Source organism: Entelurus aequoreus, linkage group LG10 (assembly GCF_033978785.1).
Source record: "Entelurus aequoreus isolate RoL-2023_Sb linkage group LG10, RoL_Eaeq_v1.1, whole genome shotgun sequence".
Classification (NCBI taxonomy): Eukaryota; Metazoa; Chordata; class Actinopteri; order Syngnathiformes; family Syngnathidae; genus Entelurus; species Entelurus aequoreus.
Genome location: NC_084740.1, coordinates 41491940 through 41507083, shown reverse-complemented (window position 1 = coordinate 41507083; position 15144 = coordinate 41491940). Strand labels below are relative to the sequence as shown.

The 15144-nt window shown below is 38.1% G+C and overlaps 1 protein-coding gene across 6 annotated transcripts in view; it reads right to left on the bottom strand.

Moving 5' to 3' along the window:
• Positions 1-15144, bottom strand: part of mtus2b (microtubule associated tumor suppressor candidate 2b) — a 65172-nt gene that overhangs the window by 46048 nt on the left and 3980 nt on the right. For 4 of the 6 annotated variants that reach the window (XR_009827502.1, XM_062060879.1, XM_062060881.1 and 1 more), the window contains exons 2-4: positions 10966-12472; positions 10753-10882; positions 10485-10676 (exon numbers count right to left, since the gene is read on the bottom strand). Coding sequence is in view for 5 of the 6 variants with exons in the window: in XM_062060879.1 (XP_061916863.1) it covers positions 10485-10676; positions 10753-10882; positions 10966-12192 (1549 nt within the window). In the remaining variant the exon portion in view is untranslated. The remainder of the gene's footprint in view (positions 1-10484; positions 10677-10752; positions 10883-10965; positions 12473-15144) is intronic. The other 2 variants (XM_062060880.1, XM_062060882.1) reach the window with 2 other exon arrangements.

The following is a 15144-nucleotide window of genomic DNA, read 5'->3' as shown; positions in this document are numbered from 1 at the left end:
TTTTGCCACTTGTGCCAGCTTTTTTGCAACATGTTGCATGCCTCAAAATCCAAATGAGCAAATATTTGCAAAAAATAACAAAGTTTTCCAGTTCGAACGTTAAATATCTTGTCTTTGCAGTCTATTCAATTGAAAACAAGTTGAAAATGATTTGCAAATCATTGTATTCTGTTTAGCATTTACACAACGTGACAACTTCACTGGTTTTGTAGATAACTTTATCAGAAACAGATATGGAGAATATGTGAATAAAGTAGTTTTTAACATAAACTAATACAACTAAGACAAAAAGAGTTGGTTTAAAAGTTGAGCACTGGGATTTCATGAAAATACTGTAGTCATAATTTTATTAGAGAAAATGTTGTGTTACGATAATAATATTATTACAATAATACATGTAACATAATATCAGACAAAGTTGCAATTAGATGGGGAAAAAGGCAAAATCTCAAGAGAAAGCTGAAACGTAAAGAAATACAAATATGTTATTAGTTAAATCAGGGGTGTCCAAAGTGCACATTTTAAAAATAATATTACAATTTTTTTTAAAAAGTGGAATAAAAGAGCAAACAGGTGAAATGTAACAAGAAAAAGTTGCAATAATAAACACAAAGCTGCCATGCAGGCTGTTTATTGTTTTTGTTTGCTTTAAAACTGTCATTGCTCAATAAATAATAATGAATGAATTAATGTTGTTATGGATTACGGACCTATTGAACTCTAATTACCTCAAATCAAATATTCCACTTTCAACAATTTTTTGGGAAGATCAAAAAGGAGAAAAAAAACACGAGAAGACAAACAAATATGTCAATCAGAAGTTGATCAACAGATTTGAGTGTTGAAAGTAAAACTATATTGATGATATATGACTTATTTTCAACACTTTTATGAGTGGGGCCTTTTTAGTTTCCATAGACCATGGGTTTGATTGATTGATTGAGACTTTTATTAGTAGGTTGCACAGTGAAGTACATATTCCGTACAATTGACCACTAAATGGTAACTCCCGAATAAGTTTTTCAACTTGTTTAAGTCGGGGTCCACTTAAATTGATTCATGATACAGATATATACTATCATATATACTATCATCATAATATCGTCACCAACGCGGTGCCCGCGGGCACCAGGTCGCCCGTAAGGACCAGATGAGTCGCCCGCTGGCCTGTTCTAAAAATAGCTCAAATAGCAGCACTTACCAGTGAGCTGCCTCTATTTTTTAAATTTTATTTATTTACTAGCAAGCTGGTCTCGCTTTGCCCGACATTTTTAATTCTAAGAGAGACAAAACTCAAATAGAATTTGAAAATCCAAGAAAATATTTTAAAGACTTGGTCTTCACTTGTTTAAATAAATTCATTAATTTGTTTTACTTTGCTTCTTATAACTTTCAGAAAGACAATTTTAGAGAAAAAATACAACCTTAAAAATGATTTTAGGATTTTTAAACACATATACCTTTTTACCTTTTAAATTCCTTCCTCTTCTTTCCTGACAATTTAAATCAATGTTCAAGTAAATGTATTGTTTTTATTGTAAAGAATAATAAACACATTTTAATTTAATTCTTCATTTAAGCTTCTGTTTTTTCGACGAAGAATATTTGTGAAATATTTCTTCAAACTTATTATAATTAAAATTCAAAAAAAATATTCTGGCAAATCTAGAAAATCTGTAGAATCAAATGTAAATCTTATTTCAAAATCTTTTGAATTTCTTTTAAAATTTTTGTTCTGGAAAATCTAGAAGAAATAATGATTTGTCTTTGTTAGAAATATAGCTTGGTCCAATTTGTTATATATTCTAACAAAGTGTAGATTGGATTTTAACCTATTTAAAACATGTCATCAAAATTCTAAAATTAATCTTAATCAGGAAATATTACTAATGATGTTCCATAAATTATTTTTTTATTTTTTCAAAACGATTCGAATTAGCTAGTTTTTCTATTCTTTTTATTGGTTGAATTTTGAATTTTAAAGAGTCGAAATTGAAGATAAACTATGTTTCAAAATTTAATTGTCCTTTTTTTTCGTGTTTTCTCCTCTTTTAAACCGTTCAATTAAGTGTACATATCATTAATTATTAATAATAACTTAGAGTTAAAGGTAAATTGAGCAAATTGGCTATTTCTGGCAATTTATTTAAGTGTGTATCAAACTGGTAGCCGTTCGCATTAATCACTACCCAAGAAGTAGCTCTTGGTTTCAAAAAGGTTGGTGACCCCTGCCATAGACTGTTTTAGTAAGGATGTATTTTTAATTTTAACTTGTCATTGATCAAAAAATAATAATTAACTAAAATCAATGTTGTTAAGAATTATTGACACATTTAAAGCTACAATTACGTCACATCAAATATTCCCACTTTGAACATTTTTGGAGAGAAAATATTGCACATTTTGTTTTTTTGCCATGAAAACAAGGTTTTCTTTGATTTAAAAAAAAGGGCATAAAACATGAACAATTTTAACTTGATGTCAACGGATAAATCCGAAGTTGAAATATAGGTATTTAAGCATTTAAAGTTAAAAAGATAAATAAATATATGACTTATTTTTAACATTTTGTTGACTGAGACACTTTTGGTTCCTTCAACAGTGAGGGAAGCCCTAATGGTTACACTATATTTTGTATTGGTATCAAAATGAAAATATAAAAATCATTTTTCAGTGTGAGGCACTCAGTGGAAAAAGTTAGGACACCCCGAGTTAGATATTAAAGACCTACTGAAAGCCACTACTAGCGACCACGCAGTCTGATAGTTTATATATTAGTGATGAAATCTTAACATTGCAACACATGCCAATACGGCCGGGTTAACTTATAAAGTGACATTTTAAATTTCCCGGGAAACTTCCGCTTGAAAACGGATGATGACGTATGCGCGTGACGTCTTGAGGTCTAGGGAAGTGTTTGGACCCAATTCAAATACCTCTGTTTTCTTCGACAAAATTCCACAGTATTCTGGACATCTGTGTTGGTGAATCTTTTGCAATTTGTTTAATGGACAATGGAGACTGCAAATAAGAAAGTTGTAGGTGCGATCGGTGTATTAGCGGCTGGCTGCAGCAACACCAACACCAGGAGGTTGTGTTGGGTTTTGAGCAGGATAGCAGACGCACTACGGTGAGTACAGCTTTGGCTTCCAAACATTTGATCGCTTGCCCGTACGTGCGTGTCGATATGTGCATGTCACGTACGTAACTTTGGGGAAATATATGTTTCTTGCCGACTCTGATGGCGGCCGGGGTGTCGTCAAAAGCGTACAACGCCCGCCGCCGCCGCCGCATCTAATTAGCTTCTATTTTTTTTAGCTTCGCCAAGCTGAAAATTATTAACCGTGTATTTACATGTTCATGGTTTAATAGTATTGTTGATCTTCTGTTTATCCTTCCAGTCAGGTTTTTTTAATTTAGTTTCTATCTGCATTTGAGACTGATGCTATCACGTTAGCTCCGTAGCTAAGTTAGTTAGCTTCCATTTTTTTAGCTTCGCCAAGCTGAAAATTATTAACCGTGTATTTACATGTTCATGGTTTAATAGTATTGTTGATCTTCTGTCTATCCTTCCAGTCAGGTTTTTTTTAATTTAGTTTCTATCTGCATTTGAGACTGATGCTATCACGTTAGCTCCGTAGCTAAGTTAGTTAGCTTCCATTTTTTTAGCTTCGCCAAGCTGAAAATTATTAACCGTGTATTTACATGTTCATGGTTTAATAGTATTGTTGATCTTCTGTCTATCCTTCCAGTCAGGTTTTTTAATTTAGTTTCTATCTGCATTTGAGACTGATGCTATCACGTTAGCTCCATAGCTAAGTTAGCTTCTATTTTTTTTAGCTTCGCCAAGCTGAAAATTATTAACCATGTATTTACATGTTCATGGTTTAATAGTATTGTTGATCTTCTGTCTATCCTTCCAGTCAGGGTTTTTTTTAGTTTTGTTTCTATCTGCATTTGAGCCTGCTATTACGTTAGCTTCTATGTTTTTAGCTTCGCAAAGCTGAAAATTATTAACCGTGTATTTACATGTTCAGTCACTGTGAATGTCCATTTCGCGTTCTCGACTCTCATTTTCAAGAGGATATAGTATCCGAGGTGGTTTAAAATACAAATCCGTGATCCACAATAGAAAAAGGAGAGAGTGTGGAATCCAATGAGCCCTTGTACCTAAGTTACGGTCAGAGCGAAAAAAGATACGTCCTGCACTGCAGTCTAGTCCTTCACTCTTACGTTCCTCATCCACGAATCTTTCATCCTCGCTGAAATTAATGGGGTAATCGTCGCTTTCTCGGTCCGAATGTCTCTCGCTCCATTGTAAACAAAGCGGAATTGTGAGGAATCCTTTGTCTTGCGACGTCACGCTACTTCCGGTAGGGGCAAGAATTGTTTTTATCAGCGAGCAAAAGTTGCGATCTTTACCGTCGTCGTTCTATGCTAAATCCTTTCAGCAAAAATATGGCAATATCCCGAAATGATCAAGTATGACACATAGAATGGATCTGCTGTCCCCGTTTAAATTTTAAAAAATCATTTCAGTAGGCCTTTAAAGTTGTCATAGGACATTTTTTCCCATAATAACTCAATAGCAACCTTTTTGTGGTGCTGTTTTTTCTCACGATATTGGAACTAATGTACTTTTATTCATGTCATCTAAGGTGGAGATGTTCAAATGTTAATAAATAAGCAGCTGCTGTGATCATCCCACTGAAATATGCTTTTGAAAATCTCCACAAAGCGAAACACTGAAAGCTCTCAATTATTCATACAAAATCTCCAAGGCTTTAATTCTCGGATGAACTGACGTCTTAAGTAGAAGAACCTTATTGCTCTTAGGGACAATGTTGTTTACATCATTTAAAAAGACAAAATACATCAATATGAATGACAAAAAAGGTTAAAAATAGTCTTTTTGTGGTGTGTTATCGTTACATTCCTCATTAGACACATTCGAAAGCTAATTGCTAAATTATTAAAGACGTCAAAAATGCTTAACGCTGTTCCTGCAATAATCCACAAGGGACCTTTTTTTTTGTTTCATATAATTGGACTTCATTTTTCTTTTATGTTTCAGATGAAGCTTCATTTTTACAAGCATGAATAATTCCTCAATAAGTACACCGATGGCATATTGTTGTACTTCTAAGATTTGAGGATATATTTCTAATATGGACAGGTTGCAGGATTCTTTCGATGCTAATCGCTAATATCCACGTTAGCTACAGTACGAGAATTAGCTTACATTGAAAACAATTTTCGCTATGACAATAAACATCGGCTAATATCAGCGTTAGCGCTAAGATGATCTTATGTTAACACTAGCTGTTAGCTTATTAAAATTAGCTATAGTTTAATATTTGCTAAAGATAGCATCTTTTACTGAGGAGCTAAAATGATCTTAACTACTACCAACATTAGCTACGGTTGTAACGATACCGAAAAGTTTGCATAAAAAGTTGATCTATCGTAAAATAAGAATGATCAAATATTAGCAACAGTGTGATGTTAGCTCTTGGCTAACATGTGCATTACCTTTAGCTAGCACTAGCTGATAAAGACACCTAAGACTTAAAGAGTGTAACAGTAAAGTGCTTTCTAATATCAAGTAACTGGAAATCTAACTTCCATTTAGCGCTTTCAATTAGCTATATAGTTTGATATTTGCTAAAGTTAGCATCTTTTACTGAGGAGCTAAGATTATCTTAGCTACTACCAATATTAGCTACGGTTGAAACAGTACCGAAAAGTTTGCATAAAAAGTGGATCTATCGTGAAATATGACCAAATTATCAAATATTAGCAACAGTGTCACGTTAGCTGTTGGCTAACATGTGCTTTACCTTTAGTGCTAGCACTGGCTGATAAAGACACCTAAGACCTAAAATGTGTAACATTAAAGCGCATTCTGATATCAAGTAACTGGAAATCTAACTTCCATTTAGCGCTTTCAATTAGCTATATAGTTTAATATTTGCTAAAGTTAGCATCTTTTACTGAGGAGCTAAGATTATCTTAGCTACGACCAATATTAGCTACGGTTGTAACGGTACCGAAAAGTTTGCATAAAAAGTTGATCTATTGTGAAATATGACCGAATGATCAAATATTTGCATTAGCAACAGTGTCACGTTAGCTGTTGGCTAACATGTGCTTTACCTTTAGTGCTAGCACTAGCTGATACGGACACCTCGACCTAAAGTGTGTAACATTAAAGTGCTTTCTGATATCAAGTAACCGGAAATCTAACTTCCATTTAGCGCTTTCAATTAGCTATATAGTTTGATATTTGCTAAAGTTAGCATCTTTTACTGAGGAGCTAAAATTTTCTAACTCCTACCAACATTAGCTACGGTTGTAACGGTACCGAAAAGCTTGCATAAAAAGTTGATCTATCGTGAAATAATAATGATCAAATATTAGCAACAGTGTGATGGTAGCTCTTGGCTAACATGTGCTTTACCTTTAGTGCTAGCACTAGCTGATAAAGACACCTAAGACCTAAAGTGTGTAACATTAAAGCGCTTTCTGATATCAAGTACAGTAACTGGAAAGCTAACTTCCATTTAGTGCTTTCAATTAGCTATAGTTTAATATTTGTTAAAGTTAGCATCTTTTACTAAGGAGCTAAGATTATCTTAGCTACTACCAATATTAGCTACGGTTGTAACGGTACCGAAAAGTTTGCATAAAAAGTTGATCTATCGTGAAATATGACCGAATGATCAAATATTAGCATTAGCAACAGTGTGACGTTAGGTGTTGGCTAACATGTGCTTTACCTTTAGTGCTAGCACTAGCTGATACGGACACCTCGACCTAAAGTTTGTAACATTAAAGTGATTTCTGATATCAAGTAACTGGAAATCTAACTTCCATTTAGTGCTTTCAATTAGCTATAAAGTTTGATATTTGCTAAACTTAGCATCTTTTACTGAGGAGCTAAGATTATCTTAGCTACTACCAACATTAGCTACGGTTCTAACGGTACCTAAAAGTTTGCATAAAAAGTTGATCTATCGTAAAATATGACCGAATGATCAAATATTAACAACAGTGTGACGTTACCTGTTGGCTAACATGTGCTTAACCTTTAGTGCTAGCACTAGCTGATACGGACACCTCGACCTAAAGTTTGTAACATTAAAGTGATTTCTGATATCAAGTAACTGGAAATCTAACTTCCATTTAGCGCTTTCAATTAGCTATATAGTTTGATATTTGCTATAGTTAGCATCTTTTACTGAGGAACTAAGATTATCTTAGCTACTACCAACATTAGCTACGGTTCTAACGGTACCTAAACGTTTGCATAAAAAGTTGATCCATCGTAAAATATGACCGAATGATCAAATATTAGCATTAGCAACAGTGTGACGTTAGCTGTTGGCTAACATGTGCTTTACCTTTAGTGCTAGCACTAGCTGATACGGACACCTCGACCTAAAGTGTGTAACACTAGCTGTTAGCTTATTAAAATTAGCTATAGTTTAATATTTGCTAAAGTTAGCATCTTTTACTGAGGAGCTAAAATGATCTTAACTACTACCAACATTAGCTACGGTTGTAACGGTACCGAAAAGCTTGCATAAAAAGTTGATCTATCGTGAAATAAGAATGATCAAATATTAGCAACAGTGTGATGTTAGCTCTTGGCTAACATGTGCTTTACCTTTAGTGCTAGCACTAGCTGATAAAGACACCTAAGACCTAAAGTGTGTAACATTAAAGCGCTTTCTGATATCAAGTACAGTAACTGGAAAGCTAACTTCCATTTAGTGCTTTCAATTAGCTATAGTTTAATATTTGCTAAAGTTAGCATCTTTTACTGAGGAGCTAAGATTATCTTAGCTACGACCAATATTAGCTACGGTTGTAACGGTACCGAAAAGTTTGCATAAAAAGTTGATCTATTGTGAAATATGACCGAATTATCAAATATTATCTTTAGCAACAGTGTGACGTTAGCTGTTGGCTAACATGTGCTTTACCTTTAGTGCTAGCACTAGCTGATAAAGACACCTAAGACCTAAAGTGTGTAACATTAAAGTGCTTTCTGATATCAAGTAACTGGAAATCTAACTTCCATTTAGCGCTTTCAATTAGCTATATAGTTTAATATTTGCTAAAGTTAGCATCTTTTACTGAGGAGCTAAGATTATCTTAGCTACTACCAATATTAGCTACGGTTGAAACGGTACCAAAAAGTTTGCATAAAAAGTTGATCTATCATGAAGTATGACCGAATGATCAAATATTAGCAACAATGTGACGTTAGCTGTTGGCTAAAATGTACATTACCTTTAGTGCTAGCACTAGCTGATAGGGACACCTCAACCTAAAGTGTGTAACATTAAAGTGCTTTCTAATATCAAGTCACTGGAAATCTAACTACCATACAAATCATACTGAAAATATATATATAAGTCACTACTTTTTCCCACGCTTTGAACTCTGCGGCTTATAAAACGGTGTGGCTAAATTGTGGATTTTTCTTTGCTGACGGCCATAATACAAATTTTTGTTTTTTTTAAACCAAGCAAACACAGTGACAAGGTGTCTTGTTTGTGCTGTGGCGCCATCTTTTCGCTCACTGCAGTGTCCTTCCATTTAGTGCTTTCAACCGGCAGTAGAAGAGCCGTTACGTCTTCCAGCCGACCGTAGCGTTTCTAGTCGTGTGGATTCTTCATTCATCACTCCGAGCAATGACTGTAAGTTTTACAATATAACTAAAACTACTTTTACTTACTAAACCGTCCCATGTGTGATGTCTGCAGGTTCGCTTTCATGCATATTTGCGCGTGCTACCGTATTGTGCTCAAGCTAGCGCCGTTAGCATTAGCTGAGATGCTAACACATTTACGAGTGTGTTAGCATTATTAACTTACAATGGCATTATTTTGGTATGGTTTCACTTTCACAAATTGGTGGAGTTAGAGTCTGTTTAGCTGATTGGAGAGCTAGCTTCCGCAGCTATTTGGTCCATGACCATGACTTCTGTTTTGTTTGATCATCCGTTTTACTGCCGTGTTACAGACACCGTTTGGAAACTATTAATGCTAGGTTCACACCAACGGCGCTTTGACGGCGCTTTAAAGCGGCATGCAAAGCGGCATGCAAAGATGCGTTAAAGCGTAACAAAGCGTGATTAAAGCGTGAGGGTCGTAATGGATCGTGGGAAAGCTTGTAGTAAAGCGGGACATGCGGCAAGTTCGCCAAAATTTTTTAAACGGTTTAAAAAAATTCCGCGCTCTGTCAAGGATGGAATAAAGCGCCGAGAGCGTATCAAAGCCTGACAAAGCTCAGCAAAGCTTGACTCAAAGCGTAGGAAAGCTTAACAGATCTTGGTTGAAAGCGCGGACCCCAGTCTACAACTACAAATAGGAAGTGACTGTGATATTGACTAGTGACATTGAATATAAAAAATAAAAGAAATGCCTTTTATTATTGTCAACTAGCATAAGAAATAAAAGATAGATATTTATTAAGATGACAAAGAAATAAAATAAATGAAGATATAAAACATAATAAATAATAAACATAATATAACGGGAAAAAAAAGAGAAATTGAAAAAATAAATGAATATAAAACATAATAAATAATAAATGAATATAAAAAATAAAAGAAATGCCTTTTATTATTGTCAACTAGCATAAGAAATGAAAGATAGATATTTATTAAGATGACAAAGAAATGAAAGAAATGAAGATATAAAACATAATAAATAATAAATAATAAACATAATATAACGGAAAAAAAAGAGGAATTTAAAAAATAAATGAATATAAAAAAAGTGTGGAAAACAGTATACTGAGTTTTTCACATTTTTTTTTTACTTATTTGTTTGTCATATTTCTCCTTTTTATTACATTATGTGTTTTATCCTGTATATTATAAAACAAAAAGAGAAATCAAATAAATAGATCAATCTAAAAAAATGTGGGGAAAACTTAGTATACTGGGTTTTTCCCATTTTTTTCTTATTTTTGTTGTAACAATGCACAATCGCTTGATAATCGTGTCAGAGCCTGATTTAAAGCGTCAGGATCGCATCAAAGCGTAATAAAGTTCAATAAAGCGTAATAAAACGTATCAAAGCGTGATTTAAAGCGTATCAAAGCGGGATCAAAGCGGCATCAAATCGTGAGGAACGGTAACAAAGCGGCAACTAATTCGTATCAGAGCATAACATTACTTCGGAGATCGGGATATTCGTGGAAAAATTGACAAAAATGACGGCGCTTTGCTTGCCGCTTTAAAGCGCGGCAAGCGCCGTTGGTGTGAACCAGGCATTAAGTGTGTAAATAAACATTTACAACGTATATATCTGCGGCTTATAGTCCAGTGCGGCTAATATATGGAAACTACTTTTTTTTCTCTAAAGTTTAGTGGGTGCGGAAAATAAGGTAGTTCTAAATTCCTGACATTGCAAAAATATATTTTCTTCCGATGACAGTTGACAGTTGTGTGTTGGTCAAGAACTCACGCTGAGAAGTCTGGCTGGTATTGTTGTCGTTAATCTGGCCGCCGGACAAAGACGACACACTTCTGGCGACACCCACGGCGGCGTTTCGAGCACTTGGTAGCGTGGAGAAGCCCGGGGAACGGAGACCAGTTTGTCCCGATTTGATGGGTAGATTCCTTGAGGGGAGCTCTGGAGCCGACCGTTTTTGGTCTCCTGAAGACAGATAGATCGTGGTGGTTGACTAAAAAGCACCAGCTAAGACTTTGAAGACACCTTGTCGGGATCTTACCTGTGGACTCCCTTTGACCTGTCGGTGGGAGTCGTGCTTTGGCTGCAGGTTGTCTGGTGACAGCACACAACCCGAGCTGAGGCCTCGCCGCCCTGGGGGAGTGATAGCCTCCATCTTGAAGGTAGTGCTGCTGAGAGACTTGGGGACGTGAGTCCAGGGGTCTTCCTTAGGGCTTACCAACTAAAAACTAACGTCTGAAGAAAACGGTCTTACCTCTTGGGGACATTGGGTGTCCTCATGATGACTAGAAGGTTTAAGCCCAGAAGGACAATGTCCAGACAGCTCCTGCCTGTACTTGTCAAATATGGTGCTGTAGGAGACTTTATATGAAGGTCCAACCCTTGGCTCTGCATGAGCCGGAGTATAGGAGAGTGGGGGATCAGTTCCGTGTGGATTCTTGCGTATGCAGGTGATGATTTTTGGACGGACATTTTTGGGCTTAGTGGGAGGAGAGGACCTCTTGATGTCTACAGGAGCTACAGGTTTGGGGATCCCACTGCCCCTATGTGTCTTAGGTGGTTTTGTCGTTGAATTTCTTTGAGGTGAGCCGTGAAGGGCCGCTTGGACACTGGACACCTTGGCCGGAGAGGCAGGAGGTTGTTTCCTGGGCGATGACGACGGGGTCGCCGTGCGACTGGGGCTCCCCCACGGCTTCTTCCTCTCCAGGCTGGAGGAGCGCGAGGCGATCTCGAAGGAGCTCTGCGGCTTCTTTGCGGAGTTATCAAAGGAGAGCTGCTTCTTGAAGGTGTACTCAAACACGGGCGGCTTTTTCAAGCTTCTCTCAAAGGAGTTCTGCTTTTTCAAGGAGGTATCACAGGATGCTTGTTTCTTGACAACTTTGGGCGGAGATCCTTTGGTTTTCCGAGGGCTAGCGTTGCCTTCATAAGGCTCGTCTGCTTGTGTGCTTTTCTTGCTTTTAGTGTTTTTGACGGGTGAAGCACCTTTCAAAGCTTTATTTAAGTGGTTATTGTTCCTGTTGTGCTCCTCCTCCTTTTTGGCTTCAGGATCCTTTGAGCAAACAGTGGAGTTGAGATTCAGATCCACGCAGGACTCGCGTCTTTTTGGGGTATTTTCTGTCTTGCACGTCTTTCCCTTGTTGTCCACAGAAGCAAAACCATCAGACTGATCAGTCGCCGGTTCTTCTGCGGTTCTGCTGCTCGAAGGCGGCGGATTGTTGCGCTCCTGTAGCCCGACAAAATCCTCTCCCTCCTCCACCAGGCAGGCCTCCAGCTCCTGACACTCCAGCATCTCGAACTCTGCCAGCTCGGGGTCGTCACACGGGGAGTCCGTACCCCAGATGACCACCTTGTCCTGGTCGGACAGAGCGCTGCCACCGCCCATTCTCCCGCCGCCGTCCGTCCTGATATCGTTGGCGTTTCCATCAGCCGGCGCCTCCTCTTGCAGGTTGTCATTCCTTAGCGGCTGGACTCTATCACACATTTCTGAATCAATTCTAGGTAGGACTTTAGGAAGGACAGAATCACTTAGTCATGGCTCCTGTTTGCACGAAAATCCAGTCACCGCACGACCCTGGAAAAAGATAACAGTACTCACAGAAACTCTTCTATACTCCGACCAAAACATCCTCTTGCAGGTTGTCATTCCTTAGCGACTGGACTCTATCACACATTTCTGAATCAATTCTAGGTAGGACTTTAGGAAGGACAGAATCACTTAGTCATGGCTCCTGTTTGCACGGAAATCCAGTCACCGCACGACCCTGGAAAAAGATAACAGTACTCACAGAAACTCTTCTATACTCCGACCAAAACAAGCGGACCAATCTTACCCAAAACCAACCCTCCCCTCAAAGAACAAAAAAATATTGTGTGGACTTTTCTGCTCAATTCAGGTTTTCAGGACAATTCCGTTCAAGATTAGACAAACATTGTACAGAGAGACAGAAGAGGAACGGTAATGGGTCTGCCAATTACGGTGCCCCTTAAAAGTTGAACAGGCTCTTGGGGAGGGGGGTTCCAGATTGAGGCCTAGAAAAAAACTTGATAGCACACAAAAACATGTTACACAACGAATCCACAAAACTTTCAACAGAGGGGAGGGGAGCTACGGTGGCAGGCTGCTGTCCTCCCTCCACCCTCCCTTGACTTTGGACTGTTTTTTTTTTTGGGTGGGGGGGATTTTTTGATACGTCTGGTATCCGTTATGGGAAGGGGGGCTACTGTCAGGGTTTTCCCTGACAGTTTGGTCAAGTGGTCAAGTGAATCACATTAGCATTGTTGCTAACATGCTAGCCAGCACATGCAGGAGTGCGAAACGTTTAATAGCATGTTTGCGTCAACAAAGCCGTATTTGTTTGCGATGGACCATGCTCAGCGGTCCATCGCCCCTAAGGGGTTCGAGCGGTGGTAAAGGTGGGGAATGGGGGGGGGGGGGTGGAGTTGTGTGTGCATATGCCCATTGTCCAGGTGGGTGTTGTTGTGTCTATAAGCCTGGAGTCGCTCCGCAGGCATTACTAGCAAAGTTCAACTCCCAGGTTTACTTGCTCACTGAAGTTAGAGTTCCTGAAGTCTTTTGTGATGTCCCGGGGGAGGCAAGGAAAAACTCTACAGAAGGATTCCCAACAATGCCGGTAGTTGCACTGAAAATCAATGTTTTTGTTGTTTATTGTATTATAAAACCTGTTTTAATGTCCTCTTGACCAGGTCACTTTTGTAAAAGAGTTTTTACCTGGTGAAATAAAGGAAAATGCGAATGGAATGCCTTGTATTTTCTCAGTCACGTTAGCAGGTTCGGACGTTAAAGTGGGTTGAAGGGTTTGCAACCTTTAAGTTCCTCGGATCGACAGGCAACTTTTATTTAATACAATTAATAATGGTGAAAAATATGGAAATGTTATTATATATGTTGTAAGGCTGTGAATCTTTAGGCACCACACAATTCCATGTGATTCAAATTTTGGGGGTATTGATCCGATTCCGAATCGATTCTCGATTTAAAACAATTCCAAAATTATTCGGGGGAAAAAAGAAAAAAAAAGTTAGTCTGGTAGTGGTAAATAAATAAAAAAATAATAAGACATTTTGAGAATTTAGGGCATTGTATACGTCCCTTCATTTGAATGGGAATTTCCTAGACATTTGGGAATTTTGGTAAAGCTGGGATGTTTTTAAAAATATTGATAACGACACAATTGTCCTACATGATATGAATGTGTTGGTGTTGGAATTTTTCAAAACGGTTGAAAAATGTTGATGTTGGTTTGAAATTGAATTGGTATTTCGGACTTCCTCATGAAATTTCTGAAAAAAAACGGGAATTTGTGCATAGAACTAGGACAGGGGTCGGCAACCTTTACCACTCAAAGAGCCATTTTGACAAGTTTCACAAATTAAAGATAACAATGGGAGCCACAAAAATTTTTTGTAAATTTAAAATGAAAAAACACTGCATCCAAAGCTTAATTTGCTTTGTGCTATGTTAACCAGGGGTCTCAGACACACACCCCGGCCCGCACCTTAATATGAAAATGTAATGTTATTGCGGGCCGCGAGTTTTGAATGAATGGCGCTTGACAGCGTCATTCTTGCCAACCCTCCCAATCTTTCCGGGAGACCCCTGGATTAAAGGGCATGATGGCATTGCTTTTAGCGGGCTGCAGCCAGGGGCACTTGGTTGAATGCAGCTCCTACTTGCACACGTGAGTGACAGCAAGGCATACTTGTTCAACAGCCACACAGCTTACACTGACGGTGACCGTATAAAACAACTTTAACACTGTTACGTTACAAATATGCGCCACACTGTGAACCCACACCAAAAAAGAATGACAAACACATTTCTGGAGAACATTTGCACTGTAACACAACATAAACACAACACAACAAATACCCAGAATCCCATGCAGCCCTAACTCTTCCGCTCAACCGACGCACGGAGGGGGGTGCGGGGGGGTTGATGTGTGGGGGGGTATAATGTATACCGGAAGAGTTAGGGCTGCATGGGATTCTAGGTATTTGTTGTGTTGTGTTTATGTTGTGTTACAGTGCAGATGTTCTCCAGAAATGTGTTTGTCATTCTTTTTTGGTGTGGGTTCACAGTGTGGCGCATATTTGTAACGTAATAGTGTTAAAGTTGTTTTATACGCCACCGTCAGTGTAAGCTGTGTGGCTGTTGACCAAGTATGCCTTGCTGTCTCCTACGCGCGTAAGTAAAAGCAACATACATCATGTGGCTGGGCTGGCACATTATTTGTACAGGCTCTAGAGGTCAATTAATGTAGTACCATTAGGGCACGCCTTTGATTTAGTAACCAGGGTAAAACTTGTAGAATTTTTGCCCTGGGAGATTTCTAGTAGAGGCACTGAGATCCGTAAGTCTCCTGGGAAAATCGGGGGCGTTGGCAAGTATGCTGGGAAAATCGGGAGTGTCGGC